The sequence below is a fragment of the Poecilia reticulata genome, chromosome 6 (assembly GCF_904066995.2).
Source record: "Poecilia reticulata chromosome 6, P_reticulata-male-v2, whole genome shotgun sequence".
Lineage (NCBI taxonomy): Eukaryota > Metazoa > Chordata > Actinopteri > Cyprinodontiformes > Poeciliidae > Poecilia > Poecilia reticulata.
Window position 1 is genome coordinate 18785117 of NC_088835.1, and position 16839 is coordinate 18801955.

The window sequence follows — 16839 nt, forward strand, 5'->3', positions numbered from 1 at the left end:
TGATAGTGAAAGTAATCTGCTAACTCTTAGCCTATTATAATATGAGCAAGAAGGAAAAAAGGGGACAAAAACTGACAAAATAAATATGCAAAGTGATCCAGAATAGGTAAACAATTTTGCTATATTGCTATATTTTTTGCTATTGTCCTTTTTAATAAGTGTTCCTGATGTTAGAAGGCTAACTGCAGTCATAAATAAGAAAGAATATGCTTTGTGAGATTAAATAATGAATTTATTTCATAAAAGAAATAAATAATTTGGCATTTGAATAATATTTGATAACATTTTTTTCAGCCACCCAATAACATTTAGACACTTTCACACTCGCTAGAAGAAATGTGGTACATTTTTCTATATTTGCTGTAATTAATGTATCCTCTGTTGTATGAAAATGCTTCCCTGAAAATGTCAATTATCAAGGAAAACACATAAAACATACATTTCTGTGCACAAAATAGAAACAAGGCCATTGTAAAACACTAATCTAAATCTCTTACAACCACCTTCTTGGCTTTGTACAAAATTCCAGTGTTTGTACTTCTTTGACTCATCCATTTTAAATTTCAGCTTTTTAAGCCAAATATTGATGATAAAACTTGAACATGGAAAAAGCTGCTATAATACACTAATATTACCTATCTATAAACTCAGGCAGAACCAAAGCAGACTGGTTGTTTGTCTGCCATCATGAACTCGGTTCCACTCCTGGAGCCTTTTAGCTGGAATGTCCATCTCTTCTTCCCGGGCTCCTTCACTGCTCACCGTGCGTCACTGCACATCCCAGATCTCACAGAGCAGCGGGGTGAATTTGTGGTCGTTCACTCTCCATGATGTGAGCATCTCTGCGTGATAGTGGTTGAGCGTCCTCAGCTCCGTCAAGCGGCCCAGGAGGCGAGCAAAGTACTGCGGCTCCTGCGGATGCTGCAGAACGCACAGCTTCTTCAGCAGCTCCACCATCGGCTCCTGCAGTCGCTCCACAGCCTGCTGGTCCTTCACATAAGGCCGGTCTAGGGAGGAATACAATGCACTCTAATTATACTGTAAGCTTTGAAGGAGTATGGGTATGGAAACACGTAGAACAATAGTCGCCATGAAGAGCACTGAATGAAGGCAAAAGATGGCTCACCTGGTGTCAGGATGGTTATCGCGGTGAGGAGAGCCTGTTCCTCCTGCACCATGTGCAGCTCACCAACACTTTTGTAAAAATTGAACAAGGGCGTGATGAATTCTTCTGATATACCTGCAGAAACAAATTTGGTTTTTATTATACGTTTTACTTAAAAGGTTGCTAAGTGCAAGTGAAGGTTTTGATTTTAAGATTCACATGCTTTAGAGGTGTGACGAGGAACCAGGACCAGCTTTTATTTTGTGAGCTAAAACATGTTAAAATAATTTTTTAAAAAGATCTCTAAAAACACTCAAATGCCATAATTCTGATTAAGTAAATTGAACGCTTACTTCTTTTTTGCTGTTGTAAAATATCACCTAATTTTGAATAGCATTTAATTTGAAATCGTTAAATCACAACAAATTTAAACAAGCTGACTGTAGTATTAAATATACTTTTTTTGGGCAGTAAACTCTAAAAATACATCAGCGTCAGAATTTTCATTGGTTTTTAAAGCAAACTCAGTTTCTGACACAAAAAAATTCTTCTGAGCCAACAGTTCATGGCCTTAAACTCAAGAATAGTTAGGTGACAGAGGAGAATAATGATCCTGACAGGCTCAGAAACACAGCGAAAAATAAAGCTAAGTGTTTTCAAAGGCCTAGTCAAAGTTTGGACTCAGATTTAACCAACTTGGATCACGCTTTATCTTAACAAACAAAAGAAAAACTATAGAAAAACTTTAGAAAAACGCTTTGTCTTCTGTATCTTTGTCCAATATTAACACTTGTTAATGACACAATATTTAATTGTGACAAAAAAAATTTAAAAGTGTGCAAAGTCCTTCAGTCAGGTTGCTGCTTAACGTTTGGGAGCTGTAGAGGCTCGTCGATCTAGCCGGGGGCATCTGTCCACCCGGAGACATCATTATCATCATCATCGTTCTCATCATCATCATGGAGCTTTCAGAAATGCCAGGGGGCCTCGGAGGGAAAGAAGTGCACAATGGCACTTTTGATGTCGTGATAAGAAACAATGCTCTCTTCAGACAGCTTTGCTGCCTTTTTCTCCCCGACTGGCCTTTAGTGTGACTATCTCTTATCCTCACCATTCACCCAGGAGCAGCGCTCAGGGACTCACTGACACACACAAACACACACACATGTGCCATCATCACTGCTGTCTAACTGTCCAGCCTGGTTGACATGATGACACCTCACATACATATCAATGATTCTTAAAAGCAGCAGGTCAGTAAACAATTCAGCCCAGGGGATATTTATGTAAGCAGAGAGGCAGTATGTGCGTTTTAATAACCTAAACCTGTTGGCTCAAAAGAGGTCGGGTTTGCTGATCTTCACCTGGAGCAACGCAGGCACACCTGAACGGAGTGAAATCGAACCCACACAGGGTACGTGTGCAACCGACACCCAGCCCGGGATCAGTAGGTCAGTGCACATCTCTCCGCTGCATCACGCAGATCAAATATTAAACGAGGATCCGACCAGATTTGGCCAGACTCAACCAGATAGACCAAAAGACGGAGGGATGGTTGACATCCAGCAAAAGTTACTGCCATCAAGATTCCCACTCATTTCTCATTTACAGACGTTTTATTTAGGCCTACAATAATTCATAACCTGGCAGATTTAGGCTGAAGGTAGTCGTTTAACATTTCCCTTCTAACTGGAAGTAATATTAAAGTTTTAGAGTTGCCTAGCCAGAATTTAAATCTGTAGATGGTAAGGAGGCCTGCTGACCTCAAAGACTTGTTCATTGCTAAAGGGCACAAAGGGTATAAATAATCAATGCCTGATTGTATTTTTAGTCACGGCTGAAACATCTTTTAGGTTTATTATCTTTCTGACTTCTGTTTGTTTCCAGAAACAACCTTTTTATCTGAGTGAACATGTTTTAAAGCTTAAATTTAAAAAATTGCTTGTTCAACTGTACAAATCATCTGCAAATAACTTTATAATTAGCATAATTATTTGACACAATAATTTTCTTCGACTCTCTAATATGTTTATTGTCTAGTTACCAACCAGTTAAATGGCTTTATTGACTCTGTAATCATAGATAATCTTTGATGTACATTTTGGCCTGAACATTACATATTCCCATCATGAGCATGAATATCATAGTAATGTCAAAGTAATTCTTTACTTCAGCATTGTTTTCAAAAGGGTTGAATAATTGCATATGCCAAACAATTTTCCATTTTTGTGGTATTGGGCAAGATTAATATTTTGTATGTATATTTTTCATGTGAAATTCAAATTTGCACCCAGTTGATGTGATTCAAATGAACGAAAGCCGAAATGTTTATGATTCAAATAAAATAAATGTAAAAATAATTATGATGTTAAAGCTCGTAATGAGAAGCTGAAATTTTCCGACTAGAACTGAATAATCAGTGGGAAAACAGAACTAATCAGCTATAATTGTTTTGATCCATTTAATTTTAATTTCAACATAGAAGCTGATGTATTTTTTCTCTAGAACTGAATTGAAATTTTCAAAATTTACCAGGATCAGGAGAATGCTTCATTTAAATTCAGTGCTTTCAAAGATTTTTCATGGTCGAGTTGGAAACTCCTCTTTGTTGCATCAAGAAGGTTTTAGTTATTTCTCCAGATAAAATCTGACTTTACCAACGCTGTGTATAGTGAGTAAACTCACCACTTTTCCGTATCCTCTCTTCTAAAACCTCAGTATGTCCTTTTGGCATCTTCCTGCTGAAAACTTGAGCTGAACGCAGGAACATGGCCTCCACAGCCGAACCCTTCAGCAGAGCGATCTGATCCTCATGATCCAGAGACAGAAACCCTAACGAAGACAAAGTATTTGGCCCCTTACTGATTTCATCTGGTTTTGCTGTTTTGTTAGTATTAAACATTTCAGCACGTTTACACTAGATACAAAACTATCCTCACCCAATAATGAAAAAGTAAATGCCCTCTCCTAATTAAGTCATGAATAAATTAGATTAAGCCCAGCATTTGGACAGCTGAGTTAAATTTCATAAGGCATACTTAAGCCTAGTTACTAGTTAGATCTGTAGAGTCAAGAGATCACCTACAAAGGACCAGCTTGGCAACATGAAGTAGGTATAAAAGGATCCCAAAATGCAACTCGTCCAGATCCAAAGAAACTAATTAAGTAACTATAAGGCTGGAATACAAAACAATTTCTAAAACAAAAGCTTTTTGTGTTTCGCCAAAATTCTCAGATTTACCTGGAATATTCTTTGTAAACTCCACCAACACCTGAACTTGACTTGTTGCGATTTCGGTCAAGAGGAGAAAGTTCTCCTCTGTGCTGTACTGTTCTTGTAGCTGGAAGGAAAAGCAAGAATAAACTGATTGTTTATTCACAGTTATTCCTCATACTGTGAATAATTCAACATTAGGCTGAACAAATACCAGCTTTTTGGTAACATCCTGGGGGATTTGATGTTTGTTGTAAGCTTCCACGATGAGCTTCATGAGTGCGTCTTGCTCTTTAGTAATTGCCACCTTTTCCTAAATTTGAAAACAAAAACACTTTATTTTGCCTCGTCTACATTTCTCCAGTACTCGATAAGATGTGTGTTTACCTTTGACAGCTTGGTGGTTGAGGTGACCTGCTTGTTGTCCGCACTGTCCGCCCCCTCTGTCTCGTCTCCTGTTGACCGCCCCGGGGAGGTCTTGGTGTTCTTGCGAAGCCTTTTGGATTTACACTGGATCTCTGTCAGCAGGCCTGTAGGCATCAATGAAGGCTTCACTTTCTGAGTTAAATACCTCACAGATTTGTATCCAGAGCAGCTTAAAAAAACACTAAACAAAATCACTTAAAGATCCCTTACTAATATCTATCAAAACCCATGAATTCATTCAAGATCCCAGTTATTATATAGTGAGCACATACTCTTTTTACACGCTCAGATATGGAAAGGGAATTTTAAAGAGTTCAGTAATGAGAGAGAAAAAAATTCACTTCTTCATTTTTTCCCTGCCTAATTAGTTAAGCTCTTACCACAGGGACAGATAGTATCATGAAGGCCTTCCATGCTGCAATATTGATCACAGCTGCACTGAAGTATTTATGAGCAACAGGAGTCCAGTTTATCCTTCAGTGCTTTTGTACTGCCAACTATTAACAGAACTCACAACTGGTTTCTAAAACTAACATTACCGGGAGAAAGCTAAAGCAACTCTTTCAGTGCCCACATGCTGATTAACAATCGTTTCTAGGGAGAACTTTTTGCTTGACTGCTTTCATTCCAGAAAACCAAACAAAAGCTGTGTCATATGTCATAAACGACACATTATATCCCAGGATAATTAAGTAGGTCATGTCAGAATAAAGAATGAGGATTCACCTTTTCCAGTATCATATTTGTTCTCTGATGATTTAAATTAAAAAGTCCACCTGTCGCCTCTCCAGGCCTGCAGCCATACTCACACTCAGCCAGCATGCCCATCTCCTTGCATTTTCTCAGTCTGCACTCCTGGCATTTCCTGCGCATGTACATGTCCATCTCACAGTTGCCGCCACTCTTGCACTTGTACACGGCGTTCTTTGTTATGCTTCGTCTGAAGAAGCCTGAACATAAGCAGAGGAGGACGATAAAACATCACATGATGCCTTGCATTGATCTGAGTTTGACTATCCACCGTTTCCTGGGTGTTGTTTTTTATATTTGCAAAAAAAAATTGCAATAGTTTTTATTTTTTATTATTATTATTATTATTATTATTATTATTATTATTATTATTATTATTATTATTATTATTATTATTATTATTATTATTATTATTCTTCATTGGGGATATAATCATATTTACATTTATTTATTAGAGCAGTTATTACAAGTCAGCAGTCTGATTGCTATCACCTCATTATTTTAAGGGCCATGTGTTAATTTTTGAAGTGTATGAACAATGCTGAATAAAACATTTGTTGTGGATCAAGTAACTCTTTTAGTTACACTCCTGCACACTGTCTATCTTTGCTTTTCAAAATTAAGTAATTACAGTCACAGTCAATTAAAAAAACATAATTCAGCATTTCTTTTGTTCTAATTCTGCAGATTTTGTAGACACTGCACAACGTCTGACAGCCAATGTGTCATAATCTTTGGCTTTCTATTTTGCTTTATTTTAGTGTTTGAGTTTTATATTCAGCTTATTTCTTAATTTTAAGATATATTGTGCTTTTGCTCTGTCCTTTAGTATTGTTTATATATACTTAGCTGCATATTCAGTCATTTCTCCCATTTTCTTCCCTTCCCTCACAGCTGCATCCAGTTTCTAATCAACCACTTATCCTTGTTCAGAAATTAACTCTCCAGCTTGAATATCTCAATTGCTCCAATCCTCCTCTTTACCAGTCTCTTTCCTCGTGTTTCTTTTGTAATTTATTATTTTGGATTCCCCCTGGACTTTTATTTTTGAAAGATTTTGAATTTCCCTTTTTTGAGTAATAGTTCATTTTCACCTCAAGGTTTCCACCAGAAAACTTGCTAAGCCCGGTGGTTGGGTGCTCAGAAGCGTGTGGTGTTTTTGACTTAAAACATGCTTAAAGTAGACAAGAAATTTGAAAATATCCCTTGATAATTATGTGTTACTGGAAGATTAATATCAAAATGCAAACATAAAAAAACACCCAATAAAACATAAATAAATAAGCAATGCTAAGCCTGGCGGGGGCACAAGTAAAGCCTGGTGGCCCGTCAGTCTTGTAATACACTGGTGGAAACCCTGCACCTGCATTTTGGGTCCTGCTCTTCATAGTTTCATGATTCAATATATTTCTGACAAAATCTGAATGAACAAAATGGTAAGAAATATTTTTAATTTCTACAAAGTGGCTGCATTCGTTTGAGATTAAGTTTTTGTTTTGCACACATTTGATCCAAAAACCAGCTTGCACCGATGTGGAAGTGGAACACAACCCTGTTTTCTCTACCTGCTGTTGTGTGAAATATGTTAATTATCTGATCATTATAACTACATTTAAATGGACCAGCAGTTTCCTAATGATGAATGCCTATTCAGGTGAAAATGCACACACATTGTTGTTTTTTTTTTAGCAACTCTTCAGTCTGAACTCGTCCTCACCTCTGACCTTAATAAAGCACTTGTTCTAACAGTAGTTAGACCCATCAAATATAGCAACACAAACTAACACTTTGACTCATTTACTTCAGGACAGTGACCAGACATTCTGACGTCATTAAGCACAATGACACGCAGTGATGAGACCAAGCTCAGGTTGCTCGTGCATTGTGTAGGAGAAAGGTGAGAAGGAATCCAATCGGGGCACCATTACCGAGAAGACTTGAATCTATTCTCGGTGAAACGGCAGCACAGGTCAGCTAGCACACGCCTGGCATTGTCCAGGACGGCCGTGTGGAATTACACTCATATCCCTTCAGCCTGCCGTTCGACAGGAATCCCACTGAATTCACAATGCAATAAAAACACAGGGAGAGGCCGCTGAAGGTCGCTTTCACCCAGTTAATAATTTGTAAACTGAGGGAAAACTCGTAAAGTGCTCACTCCCACTGTTCCGTACAGTCATTTAGTTGTTTTATCCTCATAAAGTCAGCATCAGTCGGCCAAAACCTGACCAATGTCGTAGGCTGAATGGATTTATTTCCTGTCCTTGGCAGGTAATTAAACATTCACTCAACAGCATTTAGTGCTTGTTATACAAGCACTTTTAAACTGCTGTTTCAAAATCTTGAAAAGCAGTCACCTGAGGAAATGGGTGCAGCATTTTTATAAAGCTAAACCGATTTTCTTTGGAGAAAGGAAAAGTCCTTTCAGGTGGGACATTTAATCACAGATTTCTAAATATTGTGTAATACTGGCGACGGTTGTCTCATGCACACATATGATTCTTAGCCAGATGTTTGGACTGTAGAAATAAACACTGCTGTCATGAATAGGCTCTAAAGGTCTAAAGATACAAAGAACGGACATTTCCAATGTAGGGAAAATGTCGTCGAGCTTTTAGATAAAATGTTATATTACAGCTGCATGCAACTGAGTTTTAAACAAACTTCACATGGTAATACAGAGCCTTGCCAGGATTATCATTTTGAAGTTATTCAACATTTAAAATCACAAAATATAAAAATTTTAATTTGGATTTTAGGCGATAGAAAAACACAAAGTGGCAAATCACTGAAAAAACGGGTGGGAAATTATCTTAGTGTTTCAATGTTTTTACAGATAAAATTTTCTCTGTGATGATCTCAGAGGTTTGTTAGAGAACAAACAGCATCACAAAGGCCAGGAAACACAGCAGAGAAATCTAAAGTTGTAGAGAAGTCTAAAAGCAGTGTTAGGTTATAAAGAGATTTCCAGAAATCTTTGTAAATCTCACAGAGCTCGGGTTCAGAAACTGAAATGGTGAGGTAGAAATATGATCTACCTCACCTCATCTGACAGGCTGGACCAGTAGAACATGAATAAGACAAGCAGCCAAGAGGCTCAAGTTAGCTCTGGAGGAGCTGTACAGATTCAGAGCTCAGGTGGACAGGGCAACTTCAATCCAAGGACTCTGCGAATCTGGCATCTGGTAATTTGCCATGGAGACAGCCATTACTCTGGAGATACTAATGCAGTTGAGATCTATGTGAATTTTATACTCTTAATAAAATAGTATTTTATGGTACTTGGGGGAAAACGTATTGCCATATTCATATCTTAGAAAGGTTAAAGTTCAGCTCTAAACCCAACTGAGAATCTGTGGCAAGACTATAAATTTGTTGTTCACTGACCCTCTTCAGCCAGTCTTAAATAATTCAAAGAATAATGTTCAAACATCTTTCTGCCTCAGCCGTTAAAACAAAACGAGAACCTCCAGTTACACTACACAGAGATAAAGGATAACACAAGACTTTCCCACAGTGCTGTATCTCCTGTGGGAACTCCACACACCTTTACATCCTTCACAGGTGAGAGCATTGTAGTGGTATCCAGAGGCCTTGTCTCCGCAGACCACACACAGTTCCTCCCCCTTGATCCTTCCAGGTTGGTTCAGGTGCCGGTTCCTCTTGCAAACAGCCGGCACAACAGAAGAGGCCTCGTCGATTTCAGTCCCATAGCTGCCCTCCAGGGGTCCTTTCCTCAGTTCGTATAAGCCCATGTGTGAGTACCACTCGTCTCCACTGAATGGAGGGTAATAGTTCTGAGAGGAGTAGTACGGAGTGGCGGACATGTTTGGCTCCAAGGGTGGATAATGCATACTGGGGTAAGTGGTGAATGGTAAGATGTCAGGGTCCTGCAGAAGAGGACTGCCTTGATCTGCCAGTATGTCTGGTGAATAAAAGAAGAGAGGTTTTAGAGAAACGCTCAGTGGCGATTACATGTTGTGGTCCAGAACAACAATAAATTAATCACTCTGCTCGGTTTTGCATCAACATCTTCAGGTGGTCATTCTTATTATGGATATGACCCGCTTTATTTTAACACATTGCACAAATAGACCTCATGATTAGCGCATCATGGGAAATGTACAAATTTTTTTCCCACAAAATATTGCGACACATGAATTCTGAGATCAAACTACCAACATTTTTCAATTCTGACAAAAGCTGGCAACAAGTTAAATCATTCATTAATATCGATGTGTTTTAGTTAATTATTATACATGCTTTTATTTCAGCATAATTTATCATTTACCATTATACTACAAAATGAAAAAACAACAACAAAAAAACACCCTGACATTTCATTCTGGGCTTAGAGGCATTTTTTTTCTTTTTTGGTCAATGTGAAAAAGACAGTTGATGGTCTGAATGTCAAAAACAGGTTTTTAAAATATCTTTTTTCCCAGCTTACAGACCAACTCTTTCCCAGCTGGGCTGCTTTTGCACTTGTGTCAAGCCCTACAGGCATTGTTTCTTCATAAATTCATAAATTATTCTTGTTGGATTTATGATTCAGAGAAGCATACAACTAATACTGCTTATCAAAATCTAATTTGTAGAGGAAAAAGTGTCCTACAGTGGTTAAAAAAATTATGCTACTAAATCAAAAAGTATAAAACCAAAACAGCCAAAAGAGAGTAAAGTGTTCCACGTGACTATGAGGAGTTTCAGATGGTAAATCATCAGTGCATGAATCAAATATGATCCTTGAGCCAGTTATAGAGATCAATTTTTACAGCAGCTTTAATGATAGAAACCATAACATTGAATATAAATGTGGAGTCTAAGTGTCAATGGAAGTCGAATGCTGGGACATAAACAATGAACAGCTTGTAGTCAATTTAGACGATAATTCTCTGTGATAAAAACATACAACCAAATGTACGAAAACAAAACTACTTCAGACAGACGGTAATAAAACATGAGTATCTGATAAATCCTTATCTGAGGGAGATAATGATGACCAAGGGGATTTGTGCATAACAATTAGATGACAAAACACGGGGTCCTCAAAAGCTAGAGTTAAATAACAAAAATCAACTTTTTAAGCAGAAAAATTATGCAACTCAGAGTAATCCAAACTATTCTGACAATGAAACAGGGAATGCTAAAACTAACAGCTTAAGTAGTACACTATAACTACAGTGTAATTGCAGCTGACGATGTCACGACCTGAAGAACCTCTTTCCAGTGAAAACCGTCAGACTTGCTGTCCAGGCGACACACAAAATACCATAAAGCCATAAATGATTAACAACCCGCTCCCAGTACACTGTGTCTTTCAGACAAGCAATAACAGTAACATTACACCAAACAAGTTGACACTAATTTGCTCATAAGGATATTAATTCATAACGAGTTAACATGCAGGAAAACCTATTCAACACAGAGAAACAGCTTCAGAAAATCAGCAAAACAAAGACATTTCCTCACATGATATTTGTTGAGAAGGAAGAATCACAAACCTATGGATGTCTGGGTTTGGACCATCGCCGTCTCCATGTGACCAGATGCAGACTATTCTGAGTCTCTACTCTCCCACCTCCCCAGTGCTGGTTTGTAGTTCGGCCTTTTTCTTGAGTTTTAACAGAAAAATCATATCCTACTCATGCTTGTCGATCTGACAACTTCCTAAAGGTGTGAAAACATCTTGCTGCCTGGTTGAGAAATGCTGAAGGGGAGCAAAGGTTGCTGGAGCTACTCATTAACCACGGAGTTAAGATGCCTTTACATCATTACAGGTAGCTGGTTGATTCAGGAGTTTGGGTACAAACTGACTGCTACTGTATGATGGCTAGAGATCTGCAGGGTCATTTATACATTTGGACAGGTGAAGGATCACAAAATATTTTCCTTGTTGCTGTGTCGTGTGAAAAGCTATTTGTCAGATCTGCTGAATTTGACTAAATAAGAACAAAAGAAGATGGGAGGATTGTTCATTTCTTCTTACTGACCCGTCCTTGTACATAAAGTCATATACTGTAATTGCTGTAGGCAGGACCGCCCTTCAGCGCCTTTAGGTTTTAGACTTAACGCGCTCTGATGGTTTATTGTGTAAAGGGTGTGCTCAGGAGTTTGTGTAACGCGGCTTTTCCTGGAATAAAAACTACCCTCTGTTCACAGTTGTGTAGATAATACTTAGATTTGCCTACAACTGATACCACGAATAAACTTTCTGATTGTCTCAGAGGAATTTAAGCTGGGATGGTTTTGATTTGTTTATGGACATGACCTGAGCTAAATATCTTCGGATCAGGAGGTAATGGTTGCACTATTCGTATCCATTAGCTTAGCCTTAAACAATTTAACAATATGGACTGAAATAAATAGGTGCGTTGTTGGTAAATATGTGTAGAATTTTAAAGTTGAGATTTATTCAAGTTTTCAACTTAGTGTTATTGTTAAGATAAGAAAACACCAACATCGTACATGGAATTTCGTTGCCTGTTTCTTTCAAATCAAGTAAATCTATTAGGAGGAGAAGAAATAAAGGCAAAAGGTGGAATAACATGGCTGCATGAATTTGCACACCCTTAAGCTAAAACCTTGTTGAAAGAACTTTTGATTTACTTTCAGCGTTCAGTCGCCAATAAACCCATCATTCTTCAAATGTGGGGAAATCAGGTAGACTGGCCTAATATTATCAATATTTTCTCATCATCAAACCCTGGTATTTTAACCCTTTCAGCCATTAATTATGATCCTTTGTGTCAGGATTTTTTTCCAATTTTTTAAGGCATAAAAAATAGGTAGGAAAAGATTTTTGTAAATTTTTTAATTTTTTAGGTGATCAATTGTAATTTTCTCCAAATGCAAAGTTGTTATTTGAAAAATGCATCAGTAGTATTGTTCTTTAGGGGTTATCTGATGTCACAATATTTTTTTTACCTGCAAGTGTCGTCTACAGTCGAAGGAGGGACCGGGTCGGTTAGTATGCTTTTTGGTCTGTCGGCCATATTGGATTTAACAAAAATAATTTCTAACATTTGCAGCTGATGGCCAGTAGCTGTTAGTGTATTTTATGATGCATTAGTGTCCACTTCAGTGGTCTGTGTGCATTTATAACATAAAAATCCACAAGAGGCACAAGAAAAGGAGTCCCCCCCCACCGCTGTTTCTTCTTTTTATTTTTTATGCCGATTTGAAGGGCAGAACTTCGACTTAGCGGGAAATATAATGTTTTTGATTGTTTATTCAATGTTGCATGATTCTGTGTTTTTGTGTTTAATGATGTAAAGCACTTTGAAATGCCTTGCTGCTGAAATGTGCTATACAAATAAAATTTGATTTGATTTGAAGAAAATGGCTTTTAGATAGCTGTCCACCGTTGTGACCACTATGCATGAAAGGGTTAACAAAGATGTGTTAACATTTATTTGAGAGCCGCTGTCAGAGAATTTTCTTCTTGACATTAGTCTTTGTTGCAGCAGATTTTCTGTTTCATGACAGTAAGTGTGAGCACACCTACCCTTGTTCTTGCATCATACCAAACTCTCACCCTGCTGTCACTTCCACTTTCCTTTTTTTGACATTAAAATTGACTTTGAGTTTTCTACTGTGTGAGATTTTTTATTTTTTTTAAATGTGTGTGGTTCTTGCTATCTACACTTACCAAAGAAGTGTGTGCTCTCAGAGATGGAGAACTCATCACTGGATGGGATTTGCAGCGGTCCCACCATATTGATCTCGGGGCCGTCCCACTCATTCATTCAGGAAGGTTTTCTGTGGTCGACTTCAAAATCCCAGACAAGGGTTGCAATATGTCTCCGTTTGCTCCTGCACAAAGATTTAAAATGTTATTTTAGCACTTTGCTGAAGCCTTTCTAAGCAAACATTCAGTGAACCATTTGGATCCCGGCCATTTTTACAGTGTAATAAATCATCAACACACCTGACAGGTCAGGATGAGATGTTTAGGGACGAGATGTTTAGCAGCTCTGAACAGGAGGAACAAGGAGGAAGGTCAGGTCACTACAAAGCCTTGAGAAGAGCAAATCATGCAAACAAGACAATTATTTCTGTTTTTTCTCTTATTTCGCAAACTGTTTTTGTGATTCATTTTAAAGCTTTGCATAAATTAAATGAAACTGAGAAGCATTGGAAGAGAATTAAGAAGTTCTTCAATTTATTCTTCATGCAAAGCCACAAAATGGTCACTTTGGACATTATCGACAGCTCTGCCACATTGTTTTAATTAAGTCAATGTAATTTCCCTCGAGATGAAAAAGCAGCCCACCTGGATTCAATAACCTCCATCCCACATGAAGACTAAACGTGCAGCCACGGTTAATGTAGTCATGGGAAAAATCAGTACTACACCGATAAGATTTAAGCAGAAGAATACCATGCCAATGCCTTTCGAAAAATAAGAAATGCTGCATACTTGCATCGTCAGACTCTGTATCACTTAGAATAACCGAACAATTAAGAAGTGATTGAACAAGAACAGCTTGTTTTAGTTGTCAGGAGAACGATGACTGTATCTAAAGCATCACCTTTACTAGCAAAGTTGCATCAGAATGGACAGATGACCAAAGAAGAGATGCTTAAGCTTAATAATTTATGGTACAGTGCATGATATTTCATTTTTTTGTTTTTGTGCAAAAAAAGCAAACAAGCAGAAATTATTGCTTTGCGGTCGTTATTTACTGAAAAGTCCAGGCAGAAGCTCATTACACCTACACTTGTTTTCAATCACTGACAGAGATGTTTTCATTTTTCTTTCAGACTTTGTTTGTTTTAAACGAAGAAGAAAAGAAAGAAAAATCTGTACAAATGTAATACTAAAAAAATTAACAAAATTGGGACAAATTATGTTTCAAAGACTACAATGATCAGAACTCACATTTATATCCGTTTACCAGCTGGTTATACTTTCTTCATTTCACATTATCTAGTCCACACATTTACTTACATAGCATTACTTCCTTGAGCTATACTTTCTAAGTTCAGAGTTTGTTTTACTTGAAAATAGAGCAGGGCGATTTGGACAAAAAAATTATAAATTATATTTCTTTCTGGACTTAATGTTTTGCTAATTATCACAATATGGTTTCAAATTAAAATTACATTTTCTACGATTGTATCTCTTTTTAATGAACTACAATAGTTTTACATAATATTGCAGTTGTTTTATTTTTTTGTATTGTATACGTAAAACTTCCAAATGAACAAATCAACTATTAATCTCTGAAATCTGGTTCTGATCAGTATCTCATTTTAAAAATCATTAATAATTTTTAGTCTTGAGTTATTTATTTCAAACCATATAGCTACATCTGTCAACGTCCTCCTTAGTGATCAGAAGCCGTTCCAGAAGAGCAACAAAAATCTTAAACCTATTGTCAAGCATGGTGGTGGAGGAGTGGTGATTTGGGCTTGTTTAGCAGCTACCGGACCTGGCAGCTTGCACTCATTAAGTGAAGGTGAAAATTTATCTGATGTAAGTTTGATGTCTTTCTTTCCAAAATCTAGAGTTTGTCTCAAAGTGGTTTAAATACAACAATCTCAAACATTGCTGAAAATCCACAAGCCAATGGTTTAAGAAAAGATAACAATGTGTTGCGATGGTCTATCCAAAGCCCAGATCTCAAACTATAATGATGTGCAGCGACTTCAATCCAGTCTATATAGTAATTATTGCCTACGATAAGAAACTTAATGTTGCAAACAAAAGAGAAGCAAATCTCTTCGCGATGTCAGAAATGTGTAACGTCTCAAAAAACAACCTAAAGTTATTGAGGTGATAAAGTTGGTTCCAAAAACTGGTGAATTATAGGTTGTATTTAGTCTTTCCTGTGACTGTCGGTACAGTTGTACAGTCTTGTCTCCTTTCCACGACAGTACACACACTCCAAACCCTTCACTCGTCCTTCGTCTGACAGTTCTTACCTTCTCCTGCCCAACTGATGTGGAAAACTTTCCTTCCGTCTTTGCGTGCGCTTACAGCTCCATCAATATTCAAATGTTAAGTCGCATGTGTCCGACTCCAGTGAGAAGATGTGCGACCAGTTGAGGTCAGAGAGAGAGAGAGAAACGGGTGGTGGTTATTAATTAAACTGTCCGCTCCTGTCCATGTCATCCCACTCCCCCAGTGCTTTTTATCAGAACAGGCCTCCTCATGAATTCCCACTCTCACACAAACATCATACACATCATTAGCACGACTCAAACTACTGCTGTGATCACTAGGATGTGCAGATTGGAATATTTTTAACAAAATGAAACAAAAGGGGATATTCCTGTTGTTTTTTTGTCTTTTCATTTATATTTGGGGTTTTTAAAATTGCTCTTGTCATGGAAAATCTCCGAAGCTGAGTGCGTCCTTGAACTGACCCAAGCCGTTTCATCAGTCAATCGATTGGTTTGGGATTTTTTGGGGGGGCGGTTGACACTGTCAGGAATCATGGATCTCTGCCCCTTTTTTCCCTCTCTTTTTACATTTTAATAAGAAATAAACCTGTAAATAAATTCATTTTTGACTTTTAATTCTTATTTTTTTCCTAAAACGGGACGGCTTAATCATTGATGGGCTGTTGCTCCATCTGAAGAGGCCCTTCTGAGTCAACAGACGGTCTCCCTGAAATAAACAGAACCTTTGCCATTGGCTGCTGTTTGTGGACTATCTGCTCTGCATTTAAGAGCATGCAAGGAATGAAATAACACAACGCAAACAAACCCATGTTTAATTCACGTTTAAACAGTTGAGTTTGAGGAAACCTTCAGATTTTAGTTGCTTTTTCTCCCTTTGACTGGTTTTCTCTCTGATCCCACGCTGAGTGCATTGTTGTTACTGGAAAGTACAACGCAGCAGCACTACAAGGACAACAGGCAACAAAGTCCATAACCTTGAAATTTCTTATCACAGAGTGAAAGGGTGTAATCATCAGATTTTCCAAAGCCAAATCACACAAACCTTATTTAAAGAGTTTTACAGGCTGAAATGTCTTGAACAGAAGAAGCTAAAAGTAGAAATCAAGAATGTGTCTAGTAATTATGAAGCAGGCGCACAAGGATAGATAACACTGAGGATGTTTATAGTGTGACTGGAAACAGATGTGTTTTAAAAAAATGCTGCCATCTTTACATAAACAATCATTATTACGAGCACGTCTTGATAATTTAAAGAAACACCAGTCATGAGTTGTTCTATTTGATTTTAACATTTGCTTCTGTTCAGAGATTTATCACATCCAACTGTTTATCATTAGATCCAAACTTCATGCCAGTTAAATTATCAAATCTTTATTAGAAAATGTTCACAATTTGGTGTCTACTAATTTGTTCCTCTCTGGAGAAGAAAGTG

General features: G+C 37.6%; 1 protein-coding gene across 3 annotated transcripts; it reads right to left on the reverse strand.

Annotated features, from left to right (window-relative positions):
- Positions 1 to 217: 217 nt before the first annotated feature.
- Positions 218 to 15944, reverse strand: nr1h4 (nuclear receptor subfamily 1, group H, member 4). 3 transcript variants are annotated; one of them, XM_008411461.2, is made up of 11 exons: positions 15426 to 15944; positions 13426 to 13471; positions 13147 to 13310; positions 9043 to 9420; positions 5555 to 5695; positions 4707 to 4849; positions 4534 to 4632; positions 4347 to 4446; positions 3791 to 3937; positions 1127 to 1240; positions 218 to 1007 (listed from the first exon to the last, which is right to left on the reverse strand). In XM_008411461.2, the coding sequence occupies exons 3-11, from the start codon at positions 13241 to 13243 to the stop codon at positions 769 to 771; spliced, it is 1458 nt and encodes a 485-aa protein (XP_008409683.1). In that variant the 5' UTR covers positions 13244 to 13310; positions 13426 to 13471; positions 15426 to 15944; the 3' UTR covers positions 218 to 768. The 3 variants fall into 3 exon arrangements, with proteins under 3 accessions (XP_008409683.1, XP_008409681.1, XP_008409684.1); XM_008411459.2 differs by having other exon boundaries at positions 13426 to 13514; XM_008411462.3 differs by lacking the exons at positions 13147 to 13310; positions 13426 to 13471; positions 15426 to 15944 and adding an exon at positions 11000 to 12254.
- Between the last annotated feature and the right edge of the window lie 895 nt (positions 15945 to 16839).

Bases quoted from the DNA above. Each gene is read 5' to 3' on its own strand.
- nr1h4 (XM_008411461.2), bottom strand. From the start codon at position 13,243: ATGAATGAGTGGGACGGCCCCGAGATCAATATGGTGGGACCGCTGCAA. The intron at 9,421-13,146 runs GTAAGTGTAGAT...TTTATTCACCAG, and splicing joins TGAGAGCACACACTTCTTTG to ACATACTGGCAGATCAAGGC. The intron at 5,696-9,042 runs GTGTGTGGAGTT...GCTTATGTTCAG, and splicing joins CACCTGTGAAGGATGTAAAG to GCTTCTTCAGACGAAGCATA.